Raw genomic sequence first — 19769 nt, 5'->3', positions numbered from 1 at the left:
AGGATATTTCAGTTATTTTTCCTTGCAGAGGTGGCATATGGTGCTTTCCCAAAGGAGTTGGTATTGAGTTTTGCTACTGAAGACCAGGCAACTCTCTCCTCTTTGAGCTTTCTTCAAAATGCAGTATTTGGATTTTACAACAGAATTTAACCTGCACCCCATTGTATTTCTAATACAAGTAGAAGTGGGGACATCAAGGGCACCTCGAGAGCCTCATTGTTTTGCTGAAATAAACAAACCACTTGTATGTAACTTGCTTGAATTTCCTGCAGACAAGTGAGGCAGATGGGAATGTGTAGAGCTGAGAGTTTGAATGTGAAGGACCTGTGTTTCACCTGCAGGAGTAGTCTGTAGGGATAGATGGGATGAAGAGTTTAAGAACAGGTAGGTTTTCAATTTATTTTGGAGGGGTTGTGGTTTTGGGGTTTTGCTTATACATGCTGTACTCAACTGTAAAACCTGTCAAAATACATGGGATTAGCTAGATCTGGAATTCACTTCTTACAGTCACAGCAGTTGGATTCCAAGGCTTTGGGTTTGATGCCTCTACATAGCAATCCAGATGAACTTCCACAGTGTGTGCTTGCTTGCTTTTAATTGCAGGTAGCATCCTGTTCACCACTACATATCCTACTTTATTTAGCCTGTTGCCTTTATAAAGTCATCCTAGTGTAGAAGTTGTGCTGGTTAATAATGACTCTGAAATGAATTCTGCTGAATCACTGTTAGGTTTTTCTTCAGAAGCTTTTGGTTTATGCAGGTTGATATTTAGCTTTTTATAGTAAAGCTATTGCAGCTATTTTCCACTGGTAAGTATGTAACACTTACTAGAAATGCTTTAAAAAATTTTTTTTTTTTTTGTTAAATTTGACCTACGGTATCTTTTTACGTGTTGATAACATGGCTTTAGGGCTCCTATGCAGAGGTTGAGTCTTGTGAGAGCAAGATACAGGGAATGATCAAGGGAACAAACATTAAACTCTGTCTCAGTGGGTAAAAAGAGGGATGTTTTCTGCATTATGAAATTCATAAAACCTTTTCTCTAGTGAGGATGTAATATTAATGGAAGGCAGGATTACTGCTATAAAACTAGTAACTGTTTTATTGTACCACATCATATAGTGATAATGCTTGGCTTTAAGGATGATCACAAAGGCTAAAGGCTCATCTGTCTTCTACTCTGCCAGTTTTGTCTTGTAGTGAACATTTCTTTGAAGAAAGACAAGTTAACACAGTTCAGTAGAACCCAACATTTGTTGTCTGCTTTTGTTTCTCAGGTGAAAAGGTAGCAGCCTTCAAGTAGTACAGCTTGAACTGCTAATTTTTAAAAGAAATGTAACCACTTCAGAGCTTCCCCCATATTTATGCAGTGCAGCAAAACGAGGAGTATAATGACTAAAGTCTATGCTAATAGTTATGTGCCCATAAGAACAGCATAATGGTGACTGAGTCCCTCTTCTACGGAGCAATACAAAATCGATTAACAGCTTTGTGTTAAATCTCACAGGAATTCTTAAGAGTCTAAGTAGATTTGAGTGCAAAAATTCAACTGCTGGTTTTGGAATGGTTTGCCAGGTGAAATTTTGCTGTATATATACTTGGTCTGTTACCTTTGCAAAAGCATCCTTTGTTGGTTGCTGGTAGAAACTATGAGACGAATCCTTGGTTGTAGTTAAATATAAAGCTTGGTCTTAAGTTATGACAGTGTGGACCTTTACAAGGAAAAATACTTTTAATAAGCATGTAACTGAAGTAGGCTTTCTTCATAAGTTTAAAATTAAAATGAGAACAGTACAATAGTTTGAGTTTTTACTTGTGGTTTTCTGCTTCCTTTGCCACCCTCCTTTTTAAAAAAAAAAAAAAATCGCTGCTTTATTTTTATACATCTCATTGCCCTGGGCCTTGCCTGAAGTCATCACCGCTGTCCTTAGTTTGACAAGAATGCAAGAGGAAGCAGCCTTAAGTGATGGAGAAGCTTCAAAAACATTGCACGCAGTAGCTTTATCTGTATTTAATGAAAGGGTTTGGGCAAAAGTAGAAATCTGCAGAATGATCTGGCAGTAAGGGTTCAGCAACAGCTATTGTGGCACAGTTTCCCAAAGAGTGGGCAAGGACACTCAAGGGCTTTCAGTGTTTTGAGCTAATTGAAGCCTCTTTGCCCTTACATTTTGGTAAGACCAGTGGTGAGCCTCAATTTGCAGGTTTGTGGGCAAGGCAGGTGTGAGGTGTTCCTGATGTCAGTTCAGAGGGATGGTGCTCTGGGTCTTAACTGAGAAGGTGTCACCTACCCTGCTGATTTCACCCCATCAACTAGGAAAGAGTCCAGTTGAATCCTTAGTGGATTCAGACCAAAGTCTTCAAAATTGACTGGTGGTTTTCAGGGTGTGGTGGTGGTTTTGTTTTTTTGGGGTTTTTTTTTTTGTTTTTTTTTTTTTTTTGTTGTTGTTGTTGTTTTTTGTTGTTGGGTTTTTTTTGTCTTTTTTTTTTTGGTTTTGTCTCCAATGTATACAAGACTTGTTTCACATGTGCGAAATAACCTTACTTCTGAAATGGCTTGCTGAAAACTGGGTGGGTTTAATTACGTATCCTCTCCTGCAGTAGCCACTGTGTTACAGCTCTGGCCCCTACGTGCCATTCCTCTGCTCTCCACACTGAACTGTTTGCCGTGAGCTGTCCCTAAGGCCTCTCAGTCAAAAAGAGATGCAAGAAATTAAAGCGGCATGTTTTGTCTGAAAGGGCTTAGGGACAGCTCACAGTGAGCAGCTGATGCAGTAGGGTTGATGCAATGCTGGCCTAAGGCCAGCTGTGCAGATGAGGATGATGACCTCTGTAGCTGGCCCAGCTGTAGCAGGAAAAGGACGTCCCTAAATTAGGCACTCGGAGTCAGTCACTTCTGAAAAGCCTCAAACTTAGACATTATTCCTACTGAATAACTTAAGCTGCTCTTACCACTGGTGAATACCCAAGACGGCTCAGGGCGGGCAGTCTCTCCAGCTGGCCAGGCTGGCTACGCCATGCAGATACCAGAGAATTTTTAGTTTTCATTCCGTCAGACCAATATTAGTAATAAAAATAAGACCTGCTGCACGGAAGTGAACACGTTTCTTATGTCAACGCTTTTCCCTGCTCTTATTTTGGTAATGTCTTAAATCGTTCTTTAGAGGCAGACTTTATTGGCTGTACTTTTCAAACAGGGGGGGAATAATAAGTACTTGCAACTTAATCAGCTGTATAGCTGCTGACTTTTTTTTCCCCGAGTATTTTATGTCCCATAATGAGTTGGTATTTTATAACTTCTGATGGTAATGTATTCCATATGCCTTCCATCATTAGGATAAAGAGCTTTACTCCAGAATCCAAAGCAAGTAGCTGTGGGTATTTATTTAATAAAGTTTGAAGTCTTTGCACTAGGTGGGAAGTCAGTATGGTGCATACCCGGAGCTTCCTCAGGCTGCTCCTCGTGAGGTCTTACTTCTTTAACATCAAGGAAAGATTGCTGGTGCCCTATCTATGCTTCCTGTGGAGTAGCATAGGGTCCATTGTTCCAATAACAGTCCCACCGTTTCAATCAAATTCCCTGCTTTTCTCTGTCCTTGTTCTAAATACCACTACTTTCCCTCCAGGAATTACGACAAGCTAAAACTGAGAGGAATTCAACCATGAATGTCAAGATAGCCAAATGAGTGGTCTGCTCATAATTCCTTGAGGCATCTCCTCTAATGCCTCACACAGAACAAAAGTCCTGTTGTGGAGGTGCTTAGGAGTTGCTGTAGTCTTGGAGTCCTGACAGGAATGAAAAATAATCTTTTTATGGTTTCTTGCTAAAATACTCAAACTGCTCTGGTTGGGCTTAGCATTTGAAAAATATTTTCTGGTATGTGGCTCTCCTAGATGTTCTGGCATGTTTTCCTTTGCTATGATTGAGGCAACAATAATTAGAAGTTTTTGGCAGGATTCAAATTTGTGTTTCAAGTCACAAAGCATCCTCGTTACCATTTTATCTGCATGACTGTCAGCTTCAGTATCATATCAGAGGCCCATGTGAAAACTCATCTGCTCCCTTTGGGTATAGCTAAAACTGAAGAAATATCTGAATGTGCATCTCGCGCAGTCTTCTGCATCTCAAATGGGAGGTCTGTGAGACAGATTGGGGAACGCGATTTCAGAACTGATGATACTTTTACTACAAATGGGGCTTGCACTGGTAGGTTACCTCAAAACCAACAGATTTTTTTAGTCGTTACACTATGGTTATGCCATAATTTGTGGTCTTTCATCCTTAGCCTAAAGGCATTCTGGTGAAGTCCAAATTGCCTCATCCTTCCTGTAAACTTGGAAGAAAAAGGTCATTTCCCTTCTAATTTGATTATCTTCCAAGCCATAGAAAAGGCAGGTACACTTCTGAGGCCTTTCCTTGTCCTTTGCTCCCCAGTACATCGGGGATGAGCCCCCTTACAGGAGCTGTGCAGTGGAGTGATGCGAGACTGCCACATGATGCCTTCCTCCCTGCAGCGAGGAGCAGTCAGTGTGGGTATTGCTTTGCACTGTTTCCGAGTCTCATTCTACTTCTCTTGTGGCAGAGCTTGCTGTCATTTAAACTTTTCCTGCTTTTATGCTCTCCTGGCAGCAAAGATCTGAGCTCTTTAAAGCTGCAGTCTGTCCAAGCTTATCTTTCAGCAGGCAAGGCTGCTTCTTGTCAAATGGCTTTTGCTCTCAGTTACCTGTAAAACTTCTGTGGATTTATGGGTCTGGTTCCACGACTCGTTGGTATGTCCTTGAATAACCTCTGCTTAAAATCAAAATAAGCCAGTGGCTTTTGACTTTTCTTTTTTTTTTTCCACTTGCGTGATAATAGAACACTGTGATACTATCAAATCTCAATGATTACACCCCTTCAGCAGGAAGAAAACTGAATGATGTGTGAGCAGATTGTGTCTCAGGCAACGACATGTGATCCGATGTTAAACATCGGTTTTGCAAGTTATAGAATCATAGTATCATGGAAGAGCTGAGGTTGGAAGGGACTTCAAAAGATCATCTGGTCTGACCAGATGGTTGGTTTGTAGTGAAGTAGGCAAGAACAGGAAGAGAGAAACCATTTGCTTTAATGAAATTGGCCCAGTATTTTATTTCTGTATGTTCTCAACAGGAATCTTCTAGCTTTCACATAGCAAGGAGCAGTACTTGATGGGAAGGAAGCACCTTAAATTCCTACTTTGAAGGGTCTGTTGTTTATCTATGTATAAAAACTTAGGTTTTATGTACACACGTATGTTTACGTCTGTCTAAGTCTTCCTGTGGGAACAACTGAAGATTGGATTTGATGGGAAAATTAGCAAGGTAAGCAAAGTTTGAGAGAAAGTACAGTACTAGCATGAATACATCTAGTGATAGCTCTGTTCTCGCTCTTTAGTAAACATTTACTGGTGATAGTAACTGTTACTCTGTGACTTGTGACTTAAAACCTCTGTGAACTTGCATGAAATTTGAAGAACTGCCATGTAGAGACTTCTGAGTTGATTTACAGGTTCAGCTGTGCCTAACTTCATGTAGCTAGTCCAAGAGTCTGGTCCTAGGAAGTGGGTTTCTAAGGCTTTTGATTTTCTTTTTTTCCTGCACTTTTTCTGAAGACTAATTTTTCAGCATACTTTGTGAAGTGTGGGCACCCAGTGTGGTAGTTGTTTTGCCACTAGCCTAGGCAGGGTGGTGTTACTTCTCTAGTGTTCCTGAACGCTCTTTTGTTTCCTGCCAAGACTCTTGGCTGCAGCACTGTAGTGGGAGCTCATCGTCTTTGTTATCCGCCATAATCCTGAAGAAGTTCTGAGGTTGTGTTTTCCAGGACAGAGGTCTGCCCCTATTAAGTGTCAATTGTGCCCTTTGTTCCTGGGTGGGTAAAGTTGCATTTGGCGATACTAAAATGCACGTTACTAAATGAGCTTAGCTTCCCAAGGGATTCCGGCTGTGCTTTGCAGTCCTAAGGGATTCAATCAGCAGAGGGTTGTGCTTTTCCAGTGAAGTTAGCATACAGACAGAAACAGGCCCTGGAAGATGACTGCAGAACAGCATTTTTAAGTGAAACTGCCCACACCCCTGACAACTATTCCTTATACAACCATACTATTAATACTTACTTTGCTCCATTATGGAGATTTTACTGTTTCTGTGTGTGGTTAATTATTTAATCAATGCTTTGCAGCATGGAGTCTATTGTTCTGCACAAGCTAGGTAAACTATCAGTTACTTTAGCAAGCACCTTTTTCATATTCCAAATGTAGAGTATCATTCAGCTTTTGTCTTTAAGGCTGAGCTGCTCTGTTTTACTCACTTGTATTCCCTATCAGTCTTTCCGTAGCTTGCGTAGAATGGATGCCCCCTGTTCCCCTCTATTCTGTTGGGCAAAACGTTTATCCGCAACGTCAGTTGCTGGATTTGAATTTGCTCAGCAGTGAAATTACTGCTTTCTTGGGGCACCTATTTTTGTATTAGATACTGATACCCTGTGGGCATTAAAGTTGCAGTCTTTTAGCTTCAGGCAGCTGTGATGTTCCTGCAGATCGGAACTGGCAGACATTGGTAGCCTAAATGCTCGTGTTTATTAGCGCAGAGCAAGGCTTGAGGGTAACTATGCCAAATCTTGGCTCATTAAACCAGCAGGAAGATTCAAGGAGGCTGCTTTTAAAGATAAGGACAAGGATTGGCACAGAGTAGGTGGGGGTGAGAGAATGGCAGTGTGTAGGCCTTGTGGTAGGTGTCTTCTGTCTTCCCATAGATAATTTGAAGGCAAGAGCAGACTCATTGAGACAAATGAGCTGTCATACAAGCAGGAGTAATAGCAAGCTGGAGTAATAGTGTTGCAGCACTTGTCACTGCTGCTGTTTAACTGGCACTGGCCTGAAATACCTTAGGCTTAGAAGACAGAATCAACTCTCTAATTTTCTGGAGTCTTAACTAGTTATTAATCCCTTGATTTTTAAGGAATTTCCTAAAGATTAGTGTATGAAAATGAGTGATTTATCTTTTATCATGATGAGGAAGCTACTTGGAATTAACATAGTCTTTGGTTCGTTTATTCAGGGGAGCTCCCTTCCAAAGTTTCACCGACATTGGTATTTCAGAAATTTTGACTAGTTTAACTTGAATGTGATTACCTCTTGTCTCTGTTTGCAGACGACTTAGTATATTTGGATGACTCAGGTCTGGGCTGGGATGTATAAGGCTTTTAGGGTAACTTGATGGGGATAAACGCTTAAATTAAAATGAGCAAATTGTACGTCTTCCCATTTATCTCCTAAAAAACGTGTTCCTGTTAAAGCAGAGATGAGAGGTACTTGTCTTTGTGTTGCCATTGTTAATGATGGCTTCTATAGAGTAGGATCCTATTAATAGATTGGATAAGTAGAATCTGAGCCATTTTATGTCATTTAACAGATTTGGTCTAATTAGTAGTCTTGCTAATAATCTGAATTATTGTAAATAGCAAATCCATTGCAATATAGACAAAAGAACTTCACTTTTCCAAAGCTTTACTCAGGCTGAAGCAGCGTCTTTGAGGGGTTTCATCCAAGTTGCATCTGTTTACATTGTGGCTGAGTGTACTACCTCTGCTGTGGGGTTTGGACTGAACAGGGTGCACTGAGAGAGTAGAAACTGTATTCTTTGGAAAGCTATTGAAGCTATTCAAACCATGACCTTAAGGATGCCCAGAAGAGACAGAGAAGTGCAAAGGTACGGGTCAGCATGCAGGTCATCACCCTCTTTTGCAGTTACCAGTCAATGTGAACTCGACAGTAAGCAATTACTGTTGAGGTTGAACATTTGGTGTCCCTGTGTCATAGAGAAGACTGGTACCATTAATTGGTACTTCTGTGACTACTGCAGGTTATTTAATGTGTACTGCAAGTCTGTGATCTGCTCTCCATTATACCAGCCTGTCATATACTTCTGCCTATGAAAGAAACCTATACTGAAGCTGATAATAAATTACCTGTTTGCATGATCTTGAAGCTGTGTTTCATTTGTCGTGCTGCACTCTGTAGCTTGAAAACTTGCTGATAGTCTCAGGATGACTTGAGTAAAAGAGGCAAAGATTTTCTGTGATTAAGTGGATGCGTTTGTTTCTATTTCAGGAAAGCCTCACAGCATTGGCAGCTCGGAACGGATTCAGCTCTCAGGAATGTACAATGTTCGAAAAGGGAAAATACATTTGCCAGTCAACAGATGGACAAGACGCCAAGCTATCCTTTGTGGAACATGCCTAATTGTCTCATCAGTAAAAGAAAGCCAGACTGGAAAGATGCACGTCCTCCCTTTAATTGGTGGAAAAGTAGGATATTTTATTTTATGTATTTGCTTGCTTAACCCCTATCTCTTTACTCAGAGAAGATTGCATTCAATTATGATGATTCATAGCCCCCCAAAAGCTTGTTTCTGTACATGGAGTTATCAAAGAATATAACAGACTTTTGTTTATAGTCAGACTCATATTTAACAATTTACAACACTTGCATTAAAATGCTAAAGAAAAGCAAGGGAAACACATTAAGTTTCCTTTTCTCGTGCGCAGCATTAAATGTTTTACATGTGCAATAGTCCACAGCCAAAGGATACATGCACCTGTATTGTATATGATCTGTACCATGCCTCTTCATCCAGTATTTATCCATGTTGGGTTACTGTAATATCCAAAAATGAACTAATAAGGCTTATTTTCAACATTGGGGTTTTTTGAGTGTTTAGCATTGCATCAGTAGTTGTCTAACGTAAGCTAACAGCAACAAACATTTTTACTTGTGAAAAGCTGAAACTGGACTTTTTTTTCGAATTGATTACATCTGAAAAATACAGGAAGATCCAGTCTGAACACAAGGAAATTTTTTTTTTTTTTTCCACTGTGATGGTGACTGAACACTGGCATAGATAGCCCAGAGAGGTTGTGAAGTCTCCCTCTTTGGAGACATTCAAAAGCCATCTGGTCACGGTCCTGGTCAAACAGCTGTAGGTGGCCCTGCTTGAGTAGGGGAGGTTGGACCACATGACCTCCAGAGGTTCCTTCCCACCTCAACCATGCTGTGATTGTGTGAAATTTTAGTGAAGACAGTAAGATTACCACATTACTATTTTGGCCTAAATAATTTTTCAGAACACTATTATTGGCTTGATTAGCCAGGATAATGGGAAGAGAATCGTTAGCTTAAGGATGATTTACACCTGAAATAACATTTTTACCTTGAATACTGATAAGTTTGATTCTTAAGAGTCAGTAGGGGAAGAAACAAGCTTCACAATGTCATATGGGCAGACTAAAGTTAATTCATTAATATGCTATACTAACAATGTGGAAAGTAGTCCCTTCTTCTAGGAGCTGTTTTTCTTATCTCCTTTCATGATTCTTCACATGATTCTTCAACTCTTCCCTGGAGGTAGTGAGGTAGAGACATTTTCCCCTTTTTAGCAGCAGTGGGTGAACTCTGACAGTGAATTGTATTCCTGACTATAGCACACTGCACAGGACAGGATTCAGGTTCCCATTGTCCTTATCTTTGAGACAAAGATGTACTTATTTATTTATTTATTTTCATTAAAAAAGAGAAGAGATTGAGTACCTTTTTAATTGCTTAACATGTAATTTCTAAGTTATTTTTACACAGAAGTGCCTCATGTAACATAAAACATGCAGACTGTGTTAAGCAGTAAGTTGACAACAAATTTTAAAAGAAAATGAGAACCAAGCTGAGAAAAATGTACTGAGGGCTTCTGCTGACAAAGCTTGGGAGGAGGATGCTTGGCACAGAACTAAGTGTTTTTTAAATTGTTGCTCAAAAATATTCTCCCTCAGCCCCATAAATACACTGCACTTCCTGGTTTGCAAAGGCTTTCCAGAATGCAGTGCTGAGACATAAAGACCATAAGTTGTGTGGGACTTCTCGTGTATGGTAGCAGAATTATGTATTCTGGATGTTTTTTGTGAGTTGAGAAATGCCAAAGAATTTAATTGGGCTGTAAGAGAAGCATTTTTTTAACCTGTTTTTAATATCCAGGAATATAAATTGTACTTCTTCGGGTTGTGTAAAGACAGCCTTAAATGTGTTTCACTAGGAGGCCTTTTATGGTGCTTAGTCTCTCTTACAATGTAGACATTCCTGGTGGTTTTTCTCCTTTGGTTCCTTCATCCTTCTGTTCTTGTTCCTTGCTTGTGTAGATGTCATGAGTATTTGACAGCCAAGATCCAGCTTGAGTGCTTGAGAGGGTTAGTCCAGCTCTACTTGAAGAGCTCATCTTGGGCACACTCTAACTTTGCCCTGTGGAGCTCTTCAAAAAGAGGCTTTTGATTCTTGTTCATTAACAGTTTTGTGTCTCTGCTGTAGGTGGAAGAAGTGAAAAAGCACCAGCACTGTTTAGCATTTAGCTCCTCTGGACCTCAAAGCCAGACCTACTACATTTGTTTCGATAACTTCACTGAATATTTGCGATGGCTTCGACAAGCATCAAAGGTGAGAATAGTGTTAATTCCTGCCTGAATGGGATGTTTATAGCGTTTCCCCCAGTTCTGTCTTTTCCATGCAGCGATATAGTCCCTCTTCTAGGTTCGTTCGTGAAATGCTGCTGCTGTTAGTGTTGCACGCAAAAACTAAATTTGAGAGCTCTTGGTAACAGGCAATAGGGAGGTGAATTTTTTTGCATTTATACTGAGACTTCTTTCTACTGTGGTTGTGTAAGCAAAGTGCTGTGCTGGACTTCCTCCTTTTTCTCATCTTGATCCAGCTGGACGGATGGACTGTGAGATCATTAGTACAAAAAGGATGACAAATATAACTGTCAAAATTTCAATTTAAAAAGCTTTGTTTCAGTGTTAATAAAACCTAAATCGTGTTGAGTTTAAATTTGTTCCTTACACAGAGCCTAAAGATTAAATTTCTACGAGTAAGGAATTTTTTGTTTCTTGCTTGGAAATGTTGCTGAATATCTCTTTAGTTTTATAACTATTTCTGATTTTTTTTGTTGTTGTTGTTGTTTTTTTTTTTTAAAAGCAATTGTTTTATGTTAGTAAAAATAAATACTAACTAAAGCCTTTGTAAACCAAATTTTCTACTGTGCTTAGACTACAATTTATTATGGGAATTTAAGTCCTGCACTATTTCATTTGACTCTTCAGTTCCACTTTATGTTGTTGAAAGGTTGTTTTTGCAATTACCCATTTTATGTCTTAATCCCTGCCGCGTTTTTGATAAATCCTCTCTAAAATAATTTACGTATCTTGAACCACTGATTTTTTATTTTTTTTTTATTTTTTATTTTTTTTTTTTACTTTTAATGTGCAAGTTCTTTTCCTGTGCTGTCACCACTCTCTCTGGTATTCTAGTTGGGCCTAAACTGTCCATTAGTTTTATATTTGGTAGAGCTGTCTGTTCATACTCTTTACTATGTTAAAGCAACTTGGTTTTATGTAGTACTACTTAGAGATATTTATGGCACGCTGGATCTGTCTTTTTAGATTGCAATAATGTATTATTCAGGCTATTACCAGTGGTACAGCCTGGGTTGTGGGTTTTTTTTAAGAGGCTAGATTATTATGTCAAACTTTCTTTGACTAGTAACTATTGCACCTACCAACACATGCATCATTTAAAATGACCCTTAGGTTTTTTTTTGTAGTAAGTTTTCAAATTCTCTTTAAAGATGCTGTTCTGGCATCTCTGCTCAGGTCTGTTAAGCCTCAGGGTAAAAATCCCCAAGACATGTTTTATGAGATGATGAGGCACAGTCTGTCAGGTTTTTGAGTTCTTGTTGCTTTGTGGTTCTTTCTGGGAGACTAGTGCCCTTTCATCTCCAGAGGCTTTGACATCAGATAAATGAAAGGCAAATCTAATGAGTGAGAAAAAACAGTGGAAAACAATGAACTTAAGAAGTAGAGATAAATGGCCAGAAAGCCCCTCTGAATTACTGGCAGTGTAAGCTTATTCTGTGCCATGCTGTGCTTCTCTCTTTCTCTCTGGTTCATCCAAATGACTAACAGCAGTGGGACGATAGCCAGCATGAGAACATATCCCCATGCAATCATGATATCCTCCCATTTTCCTTATGTAAGAGTAGAAAGAAAATACATAGTCTGAAGTGTCTTTTCAGACTGTTGGAACTGAGGAAACTCACTAAGCTATTGTTTCTGTTGGTAAAACGTGCTTTAAGGGAAAAGTGATGGTTCCTTTTCCCCAGCTCTCTACCGGCCAGCCCCAAAAACAGACTCGGCATGCTGGATTCATGGATTTTGAAACAGTACTTGCTACTTCAAGTTACTTTTTTACTGTTTGGGATTTCTATCCTTAGACTGAAAAACACAGACAAGCATGATTGTATGCAAGGCAGTTGTGTGGGAAGTACTGTGCAGTTACACTGTTTCTGCAGAACAGAAATAGAGAAACTAGTAGTGCTGCAGAAGTAACTCAAATTTCCTCCAGCTGATGCTGTTTCTGTCCAAGTGCTTAATTGTAAGGTACATTGTCCCTAATTTACATGTACAAATAAATGAGAAAAAATCTTCCGCTCTGGAGTTCAGGCAAGCTAGCATTCTCACGCAAGAAAAAACCCCAACACTTATATAAGGTACTCTGCCTTGGGTGTTTGGAAGCTACTCAAGTTCAAAGAAGTTGAAATATTCTTGCTAGTGAAAAAAATAACGTGTAAAGCATTGTAGATTTAAAGAAAGCAAATTTAGGAAAGAAGAGGTTATGGCTCTCTAACTTTGAGCTTCTAGTTGCTTGTTATGAGGTAGGTCACATAATGCTTCCAGATTCTTCTTTAATTGTGGTGATGTCTATAATACTTGCACTTTTGTAAATTATTATGAACAATATTTAAGACTGTATTTTAAATGTAGATGTTATTTAATGGCATTTGTTTTGAAACTGACATTCGTGTTATGTTCAGTGGTAGTTTTTCTGCAGTCCCTCATTCTCCTGATGCATGCTGCTGGAAGCTGAGGCTTCTGACACAAGTGTAATGAAAGGTTTAATTATAAATTGTAATGCAGAAGGAGCTCCTTGGTAAAATATTTGATTAAAATTGCTCAATTCAGTTTTTAACTATCAAAAAAATTTCATGTCTGTCTTCTGTATACTCCAAAAGAGCTACAAGATGATGTTATTTTAACTTTTAAATAGCAAGTTTAATCTTGAAAGCAGTCTTGCAAGCAAGAATGCTTGCTCTGCAGTCTTTCTCCCCACAGAATATTGGCAATGTTGACTTTTTAGTGGTGTTCCAGAACGAGACAAATCCTAACGTGTCACTCTTGCAATAAATATATGTATGCTAGAGAAGTTTTGAATTCATGTTTGCAGAGACTTGGGCTCAATTTAATTAAAAATGAGCATCACTCCTGTATAATCTGATTCATCATTACAGTGAAATCTATCTTAGCCAAGAAGAGCTCTCGTGCTCTGCCCCAGTAAATTTTTGGAAGGGGTTTGTGAATAGGTGTTAGGATTGGTTTTCCTGTCTGCATGTGTCCTGAGGTGAACAGAACTCCTGTTTTCAGGACAGACTGGAATTACTGCACAAATACTGACCTAAATATCGAACTTGGTGACATACTTACTCCAAATAGGTCACTCTTAGATATGCTGATTTAGCCGAAAACAGAATATTTTTAAGAGCTGGAAATGTAGCTTGTTCGTTAATATTGATAGTTCTATACCACAGTGCATTTCTTTCCTTTTACTTTCCAAATTCTGGAGTCCTAATTAAGGAAGCTCTAAAGGAAAACAACAACAACAAATTTGGTCCTTTGTGATCCAATATGTTCATTCTGTTGCCAAATGTTGAAAAATAAGCTTATGCAACTGGGAAGGGGGTGCGGAGGGGGAAGAAAGGCTCATCTTCATGGCTTTAAAGAATTTTGTCTGAATAAAGTTGGCATGATGGTTCTGGAACCCGCACAATTACTTGCAGGGCAAATCTGATTTGCCACTGTTTACTAGAATGTCAAATGCAGAAGGATGGGTGAAGAATGAGCAGTTAACAGTGAAGAGGACATGATGAGGGCTTTCCTTGTTTGCCACTTCCAACACGTAAAAAGCTACACCCTTAAGGTAGCAGAAGAGAGGGAAATTTTACATATAAGGTGTTACTGAGTGCTGGGACTTGATGTTGTGAGGCTTGTATTTGGGGTGTGGTGGCGAGCTCCTGCTATTTGATGCTTCTAACACCTAAACTTAGGTTAAAGTTTTTTGAACATGTGAAATTGCTCTGTAAGTGCTGACAGCTACACAACTCATGACATGAATGGTTTGGCTGGAGTAAAAAGGGTTATCAGTCCTTCATGTTCCAAGGCATACAATTAAAATGGGATGTCAACATCTGCTTCAGAAATTCAGTATTGCAGAGCTTAAGTGGGGATGTATTACGGGATTTTGTCTTCTTGGAAATAGCATTCATCACTGGGCATGCTGAGACAGGTTATCTGACCCCGCAGAACTTCTCCCCTCTTGGCTTCAGAAGAGCAGGAAGTGTGTCGACAGTTTCATGCGACAATTATTTCCTGCTTTAGTGATCGGTTCAACTGGGCAGGTAGAGGAAGAGAGGTGCTGAGAGACAAGAGCTGTAAATAATACATGACTGCCTCAAGTAAGCTGCCTGTGCATGGCCACGCTGTACATGTAGATAGGTAGAGATGTACAGCGCACATCCATATCTGTGTGCACACCATCGACCACTTCCCAGGCTGAGTTGCACAGCTGTGGCTGCAGTGACAGAATGTTGAGTGGGGAGTAAGCTGTTGTGTGGGGCTTAGGTGCCAGGGTTGATTTGCATCTATACACAAAAGAACTCTGCTGTTTAAAATACAAGGAATATCCAAAACCAGATCCTTGGTTTAAAAACTATCAAACTTCAGAGTTTTCTCCTGTGTGCCTTTCTGTTTTCCCTTCCCTGTTTCCATCACCTTTGTCTTCCAAGTCTGCAGTGGAAATGTGTGTGATGTTCCAGGTGACCCCAGCCTGCTGTGAAAAAGAGAGACTAAATTATGATGTCAGTGTACATTATGTTAAAAAAGTGCTAAAAATAGCAAGAATAGTAAATTCAAAGGAGAAGGGCATGCTGCCATATTGGTATTAGTCCTTTTATGTCAGTGTAGAATGTTCTCTTCATACATTTATTTGCACTGTGAAACTAGCAGAAAATAACAACAGATTTGAATTTAGTTTATACTGTATAAGTGAGTAATGCATGAGCCTCTACAGCAGTAGTCTCCATCTTTCGTCAACCTTGTGTGGAGACCTACCTAAAAGGAGCAGTTAAAAATTAACTTTTTAGCTTTTTTTTCTGTAAAGTTATTCAGTTCTGACCAGCTGCCTCAGCCTTGTAGCTGTTTTTTCAGTACAAGTTTGATAATTTTGTTCAGAGACTATATTGTGAATTGTGAGTCTGAACTGTGTGAAGTGGACAAAGGTCTAATGGACTTTTATTTCTGCTGAGGAAAAAAGGTCTGAGTTCTGACTGCACGCAAGCTTGGTCTTATAGACTATATTTATATACATTCTGTTGAATTAAAAAAAAATGAATTCCTGAATGTGATTGCAGTTCTGCAAATATATCTCCAAAATAGGAGAACAAGATGATAAGCTTGTGCAAGTGTTCTACAGGAACAGTGCTGAGGAAATGCAGTGAGCAACAATGGAGCGTTACTGCTAGAGATGTACTTGCTGTTCAGCTGTGCTTCATCCACCTTTGAGCTAGTGAAAGATTATCAACTGTGGGACTGCCTTTTCCTTTGTCACAGAAGGTTCTGCTCATTAATTAAAGTGACAAGTAATAAGCCATATCCACTTGTGCCTATAGTTTCACCTTTATTTTAGATACTGTCAGGTGCTAATGTCTGACTTTGTCATATCAGGCATGGTCAACCAGGAGAAAGACTGAAGTGCAGATTCCCACTTCAGTGTGGAACATAGACTTGCAGAGCTTTTTAATACAAAATATGCCCTTCAGACTATAAAGAAGGCTTGAAGACAGTAGTCTTGTGGTTAAATTAGCCCTACGTTGTATTTGCCTTGGCTTGCCCACTAGCCGATTGACCTGTTTCTAGATACTGTAATGAGCTGTAACATCGTTACAGAGTTCATCATTGCAGGGATTTTTATTGCCAAACCTCAGTTTTCTCTGCAGGCATTATGGACAGGCTTTTCTAATGCATACTGGTCAGAACCATCTCAGAATACCTTTTTCCAAAGCCTTGACCACAGAGGAGTGCCAATAACAAGTGTAGGGAAAAACCATATGCAAGGTTGAAGTAGTTTATTTTAAGTTATTTGGGATGTTACTTGCTGTAGTGCTGCCAATTTATACTTTTGAGTCACTATATGCAACATCTCTCCAGGTGTCTGTTTAGTCTCCTAAGCAATGGATATGCCTCTTCTGGAGGAAGCCTACAGAGAACTTTACCTTAGTTTCCATGAGATCTGAATTTCTGGATGAATGTTTTTTGCTTTTACATTTGGCTATTGGTTATTACCTTTGGTAATTCTACAGAGAACAGTTATGTGCAACAAACACACTATTTGTGTTGCAGTTAGGAGTTTCTGATATTTTCTCATAGCTTTGTAGTCTTAGTCCATATGTTTGAATGTACCATTGTGATTCTGGGCTACTGTGTTTGTATGTGTGCTGGGGACAAGTTGGAGGTCAGGGATGTGCTAGTTGCTGAGAGGATGACCATGCAGTATTTGGTTTGTTTCTTATGCCAGTAGCGCTTGGAGGCTTGAAAATTAGTCTCTGTATTAGCATGACCTAAAAATGAGTTTAGTAGAATGCCAACATCAGTGGCATGTTTTGAAAATAGCCTTTAACCAAAACCAAGGCTCTGCAAAAAGCTTATTTTCTTTGAGGATAATAATTATGCAGGTTTCTTGACATTTGTGAGACTAAGAAGCACCATTAGCCTGTTTGCAACTGATGATTCAATATCTAGTGAAGAAAAAAGAACCCTGAAAGATTTTCTCATTTTTCAGTGGGGCTTTTGTTGAGCTGATCCTTACTTACAGGAAACGTGATGACTCTAAGTTTAGTAGAAGGAAACAATTTTTTTTTCCTCTAATACCATAAAATGACAATATTGAGATAATGCTTTCTCTAAAAATAGATCCCTAAAAATAAACTCATGGCTTCCTTTTGGCAGTGATTAAAAGTATTCGAACATAAACAAACTTCTGGTTTCCACACGGAACTTGACTTCCTTTTTTTTGTGTGTGCAAAATCTTCAATATTTGGGACGTTTGCTCTGCAATCATATCTGGTTGTTTCTGCTGTGGCTGACTTTTTGTCATCTCCTGTCTGAAAGTAAAAGATTGGGCAAAGCAAACTTGAAGCTAGTTTTGTTTCTCTTTTGATGGTAACACTTGAAAGTGTTCTTCCTCCTCTTTCCCCGCAAAACCTATTCTTTGGTGCCTTTTGTGTTGGAGGTTAGTTGATGTTTTGAAAATGAACTTCTGAGTGTGTTTCAGTGCAGTCTCTCTCTTAATGGTTTGAGAGGGAAGCTTGCTGGTTTGGCTCATCTCGTTAGTTTTCCATGTCAAAGTAGTTCAGCTGATTCCAAAGTGATGTAATTGGTGACTTCAGTCTTTTCTCTTAATTTCTGTTCTGCAGAAACTATAGCTTAACTATTTTAATTTTTTTTTATTTTTCCTTGCTGAAATGTAGAGACTCTATTGTCCTTGTTTTGGTCTTGCTGCCTTCAGTCAATAATAGAGTAGTTATTGAAGTCTTGCAGCCAAGAGTGAGAAAACTAGGTATCGCCCACACATCTGGAATAGCTTTCAAGTAATGTCTTTTGAAGCCTCTAAATCAAGTTCTGATATTATTGAAGCTGAATTTATGCAGCTCTTGCATGAATATGAGAAAGCATTGCCATTCCTTACAGCTAGAAGCTCAGTGAGGCATCACAGATGCTACCTTTTAAGGTGTGTTCAATCCAGGAGGATCCCAAAGTGTTTTCAGTAATCTCTGGAGGTAGAGGAGTGGGAGCAAGTGGGGGAATGTAACTTTGCTCTTAATGAGGCTCAGGGGAACTAAGTGTCTGTGGTGAGCAGATCCCATGAGACTGGAGGGGGTTGCAGGAACTGACATTGCGTGGTACTTCAGTACGTGTAAGGCGATAACTGAATCGATCTTGAAACTGAATGGCTGTAACAGTGAGAGCCTTTCCAAGCAAAGTTTAGCAGAGAGGAAAAATGGAGAGGAATTAATAGCAAAAACTAATTTTAGGGATGTTTGGTGTCCTATAGGCACCTTCTGTAGTCAGTGAAGGAGGAAGGTGTCCAGGGAGGAGAGAGGGTGAGTGCTGGAGACCAGTTTTAGGCCCCAAGCCAGTAGAGCTTATTCATGATTGTTTGTAGCATAAAATACTTTGGTCAGAAGGACTTTCTGAGTCTATGAAATAATGACATGAAGAGACTTCATCTCACTGTAGAGTTAATCGTTATGATGCAGCTGTGTAGGAGAACCTAGGCCAGAAACCGAGGACCTAGTAAAACCTCTTACTTAAACAAAACCCCACAGCCCCTCTCCAAGTGGAACTCAGGAGATTCAGATAAGTGAACAACTATTGAAAGTCTCACTGGCAAGAGTCTGAAATATGTAGTAAATGCATACTGTTAGAAAATCTTAGCTGGAGGGCTGCTCATTGCAAAGCCTGCATGCTGCCAGTACAACAACTTGTCTTGGTAAGAAATTAAGTCTAACACAACTTGTAAGAAGAAAAACGGGTATTTCTCAATTTTTGTGAGACTGTAACCTATTTTGCAATATTTACACATGGATTTTTTTCAGTCAAGTTGTTTTAAGGATATTAATATTCCTTGCTCCACCAAATGGAGATTCACATGTCTGCATTATAAGTAGCTTAATGCTATAGCCAATTACTGTCCCTTAACTCCAGGTAGCATCTTAAGCCTTGTCCTTGCAGGGATCTTATCAGTGTGAACATCCCAGCACGACTACCACCAGGGTAACAGTGATGTCGCTCCTTGTGTAATATTGGTTCCAGTACCTGGTCTCTAAAAGAGGAGCACTTTTTCTCCTGGAGGAGCAAAAATACTCCTATTCTGGTAATGACTGGCATCACGGAGACGTGGTGGGATGGCACATACGACTGGAGCGTCAACATGGAGGGGTATAGGCTTTTTAGAAAAGACAGGAAGGGGAGACGAGGAGGGGGTGTCGCTCTCTACGTCAGCAACTGGCTGGAGTGTGTGGAGCTCCGCCTGGGGATGGAGGAGGAGCTGACAGAGAGCTCATGGGTCAAGATTAGAGGATGGGGACGGACAGGGGACGTCACGGTAGGGGTCTGTTACAGGCCGCCTGGCCAGGAGGATAGAGCAGATGAAGTGCTCTATAGGCAGATAGGAGCAGCCTCACGGTCACAGGCCCTGGTCCTCATGGGGGACTTCAACCACCCTGACATCTGTTGGAGAGACAACACGGCAGGGCAGAGGCCATCCAGGAGGTTCCTGGAATGCGTGGATGACAACTTCCTCCTGCAGGTGATAGAGGAGCCGACAAGGAGGGGTGCCATGCTCGACCTTGTGCTCACCAACAGGGAGGGGCTGGTGGGGGATGTGAAACTAAAGGACAGCCTTGGCTGCAGCGACCATGACATGGTGGAGTTGAAGATCCACGGGGCAGCAAGGAAACTACATGGCAAGCTCTCTGCCCTAGACTTCAGGAAGGCGGACTTCGGCCTCTTCAGGGACCTGATGGGCCAAGTGACATGGGAGGCGGCCCTG

The 19769-nt window shown here is 40.1% G+C and overlaps 1 protein-coding gene across 1 annotated transcript in view; it reads left to right on the top strand.

Moving 5' to 3' along the window:
• PHLPP1 (PH domain and leucine rich repeat protein phosphatase 1) overlaps positions 1-19769 on the top strand; it is a 155131-nt gene that overhangs the window by 72234 nt on the left and 63128 nt on the right. Inside the window, exons 2-3 of the mRNA XM_086740321.1 lie at positions 8127-8323; positions 10365-10490. Coding sequence (XP_086596447.1) covers positions 8127-8323; positions 10365-10490 — 323 coding nt within the window. The remainder of the gene's footprint in view (positions 1-8126; positions 8324-10364; positions 10491-19769) is intronic.

This window comes from Chlamydotis macqueenii, chromosome 2 (assembly GCF_036417535.1).
Source record: "Chlamydotis macqueenii isolate bChlMac1 chromosome 2, bChlMac1.mat, whole genome shotgun sequence".
NCBI classification, from domain to species: domain Eukaryota; kingdom Metazoa; phylum Chordata; class Aves; order Otidiformes; family Otididae; genus Chlamydotis; species Chlamydotis macqueenii.
Note: the sequence above shows the minus strand (reverse complement) of the source record. Positions and strands in the feature narration are given on the sequence as shown.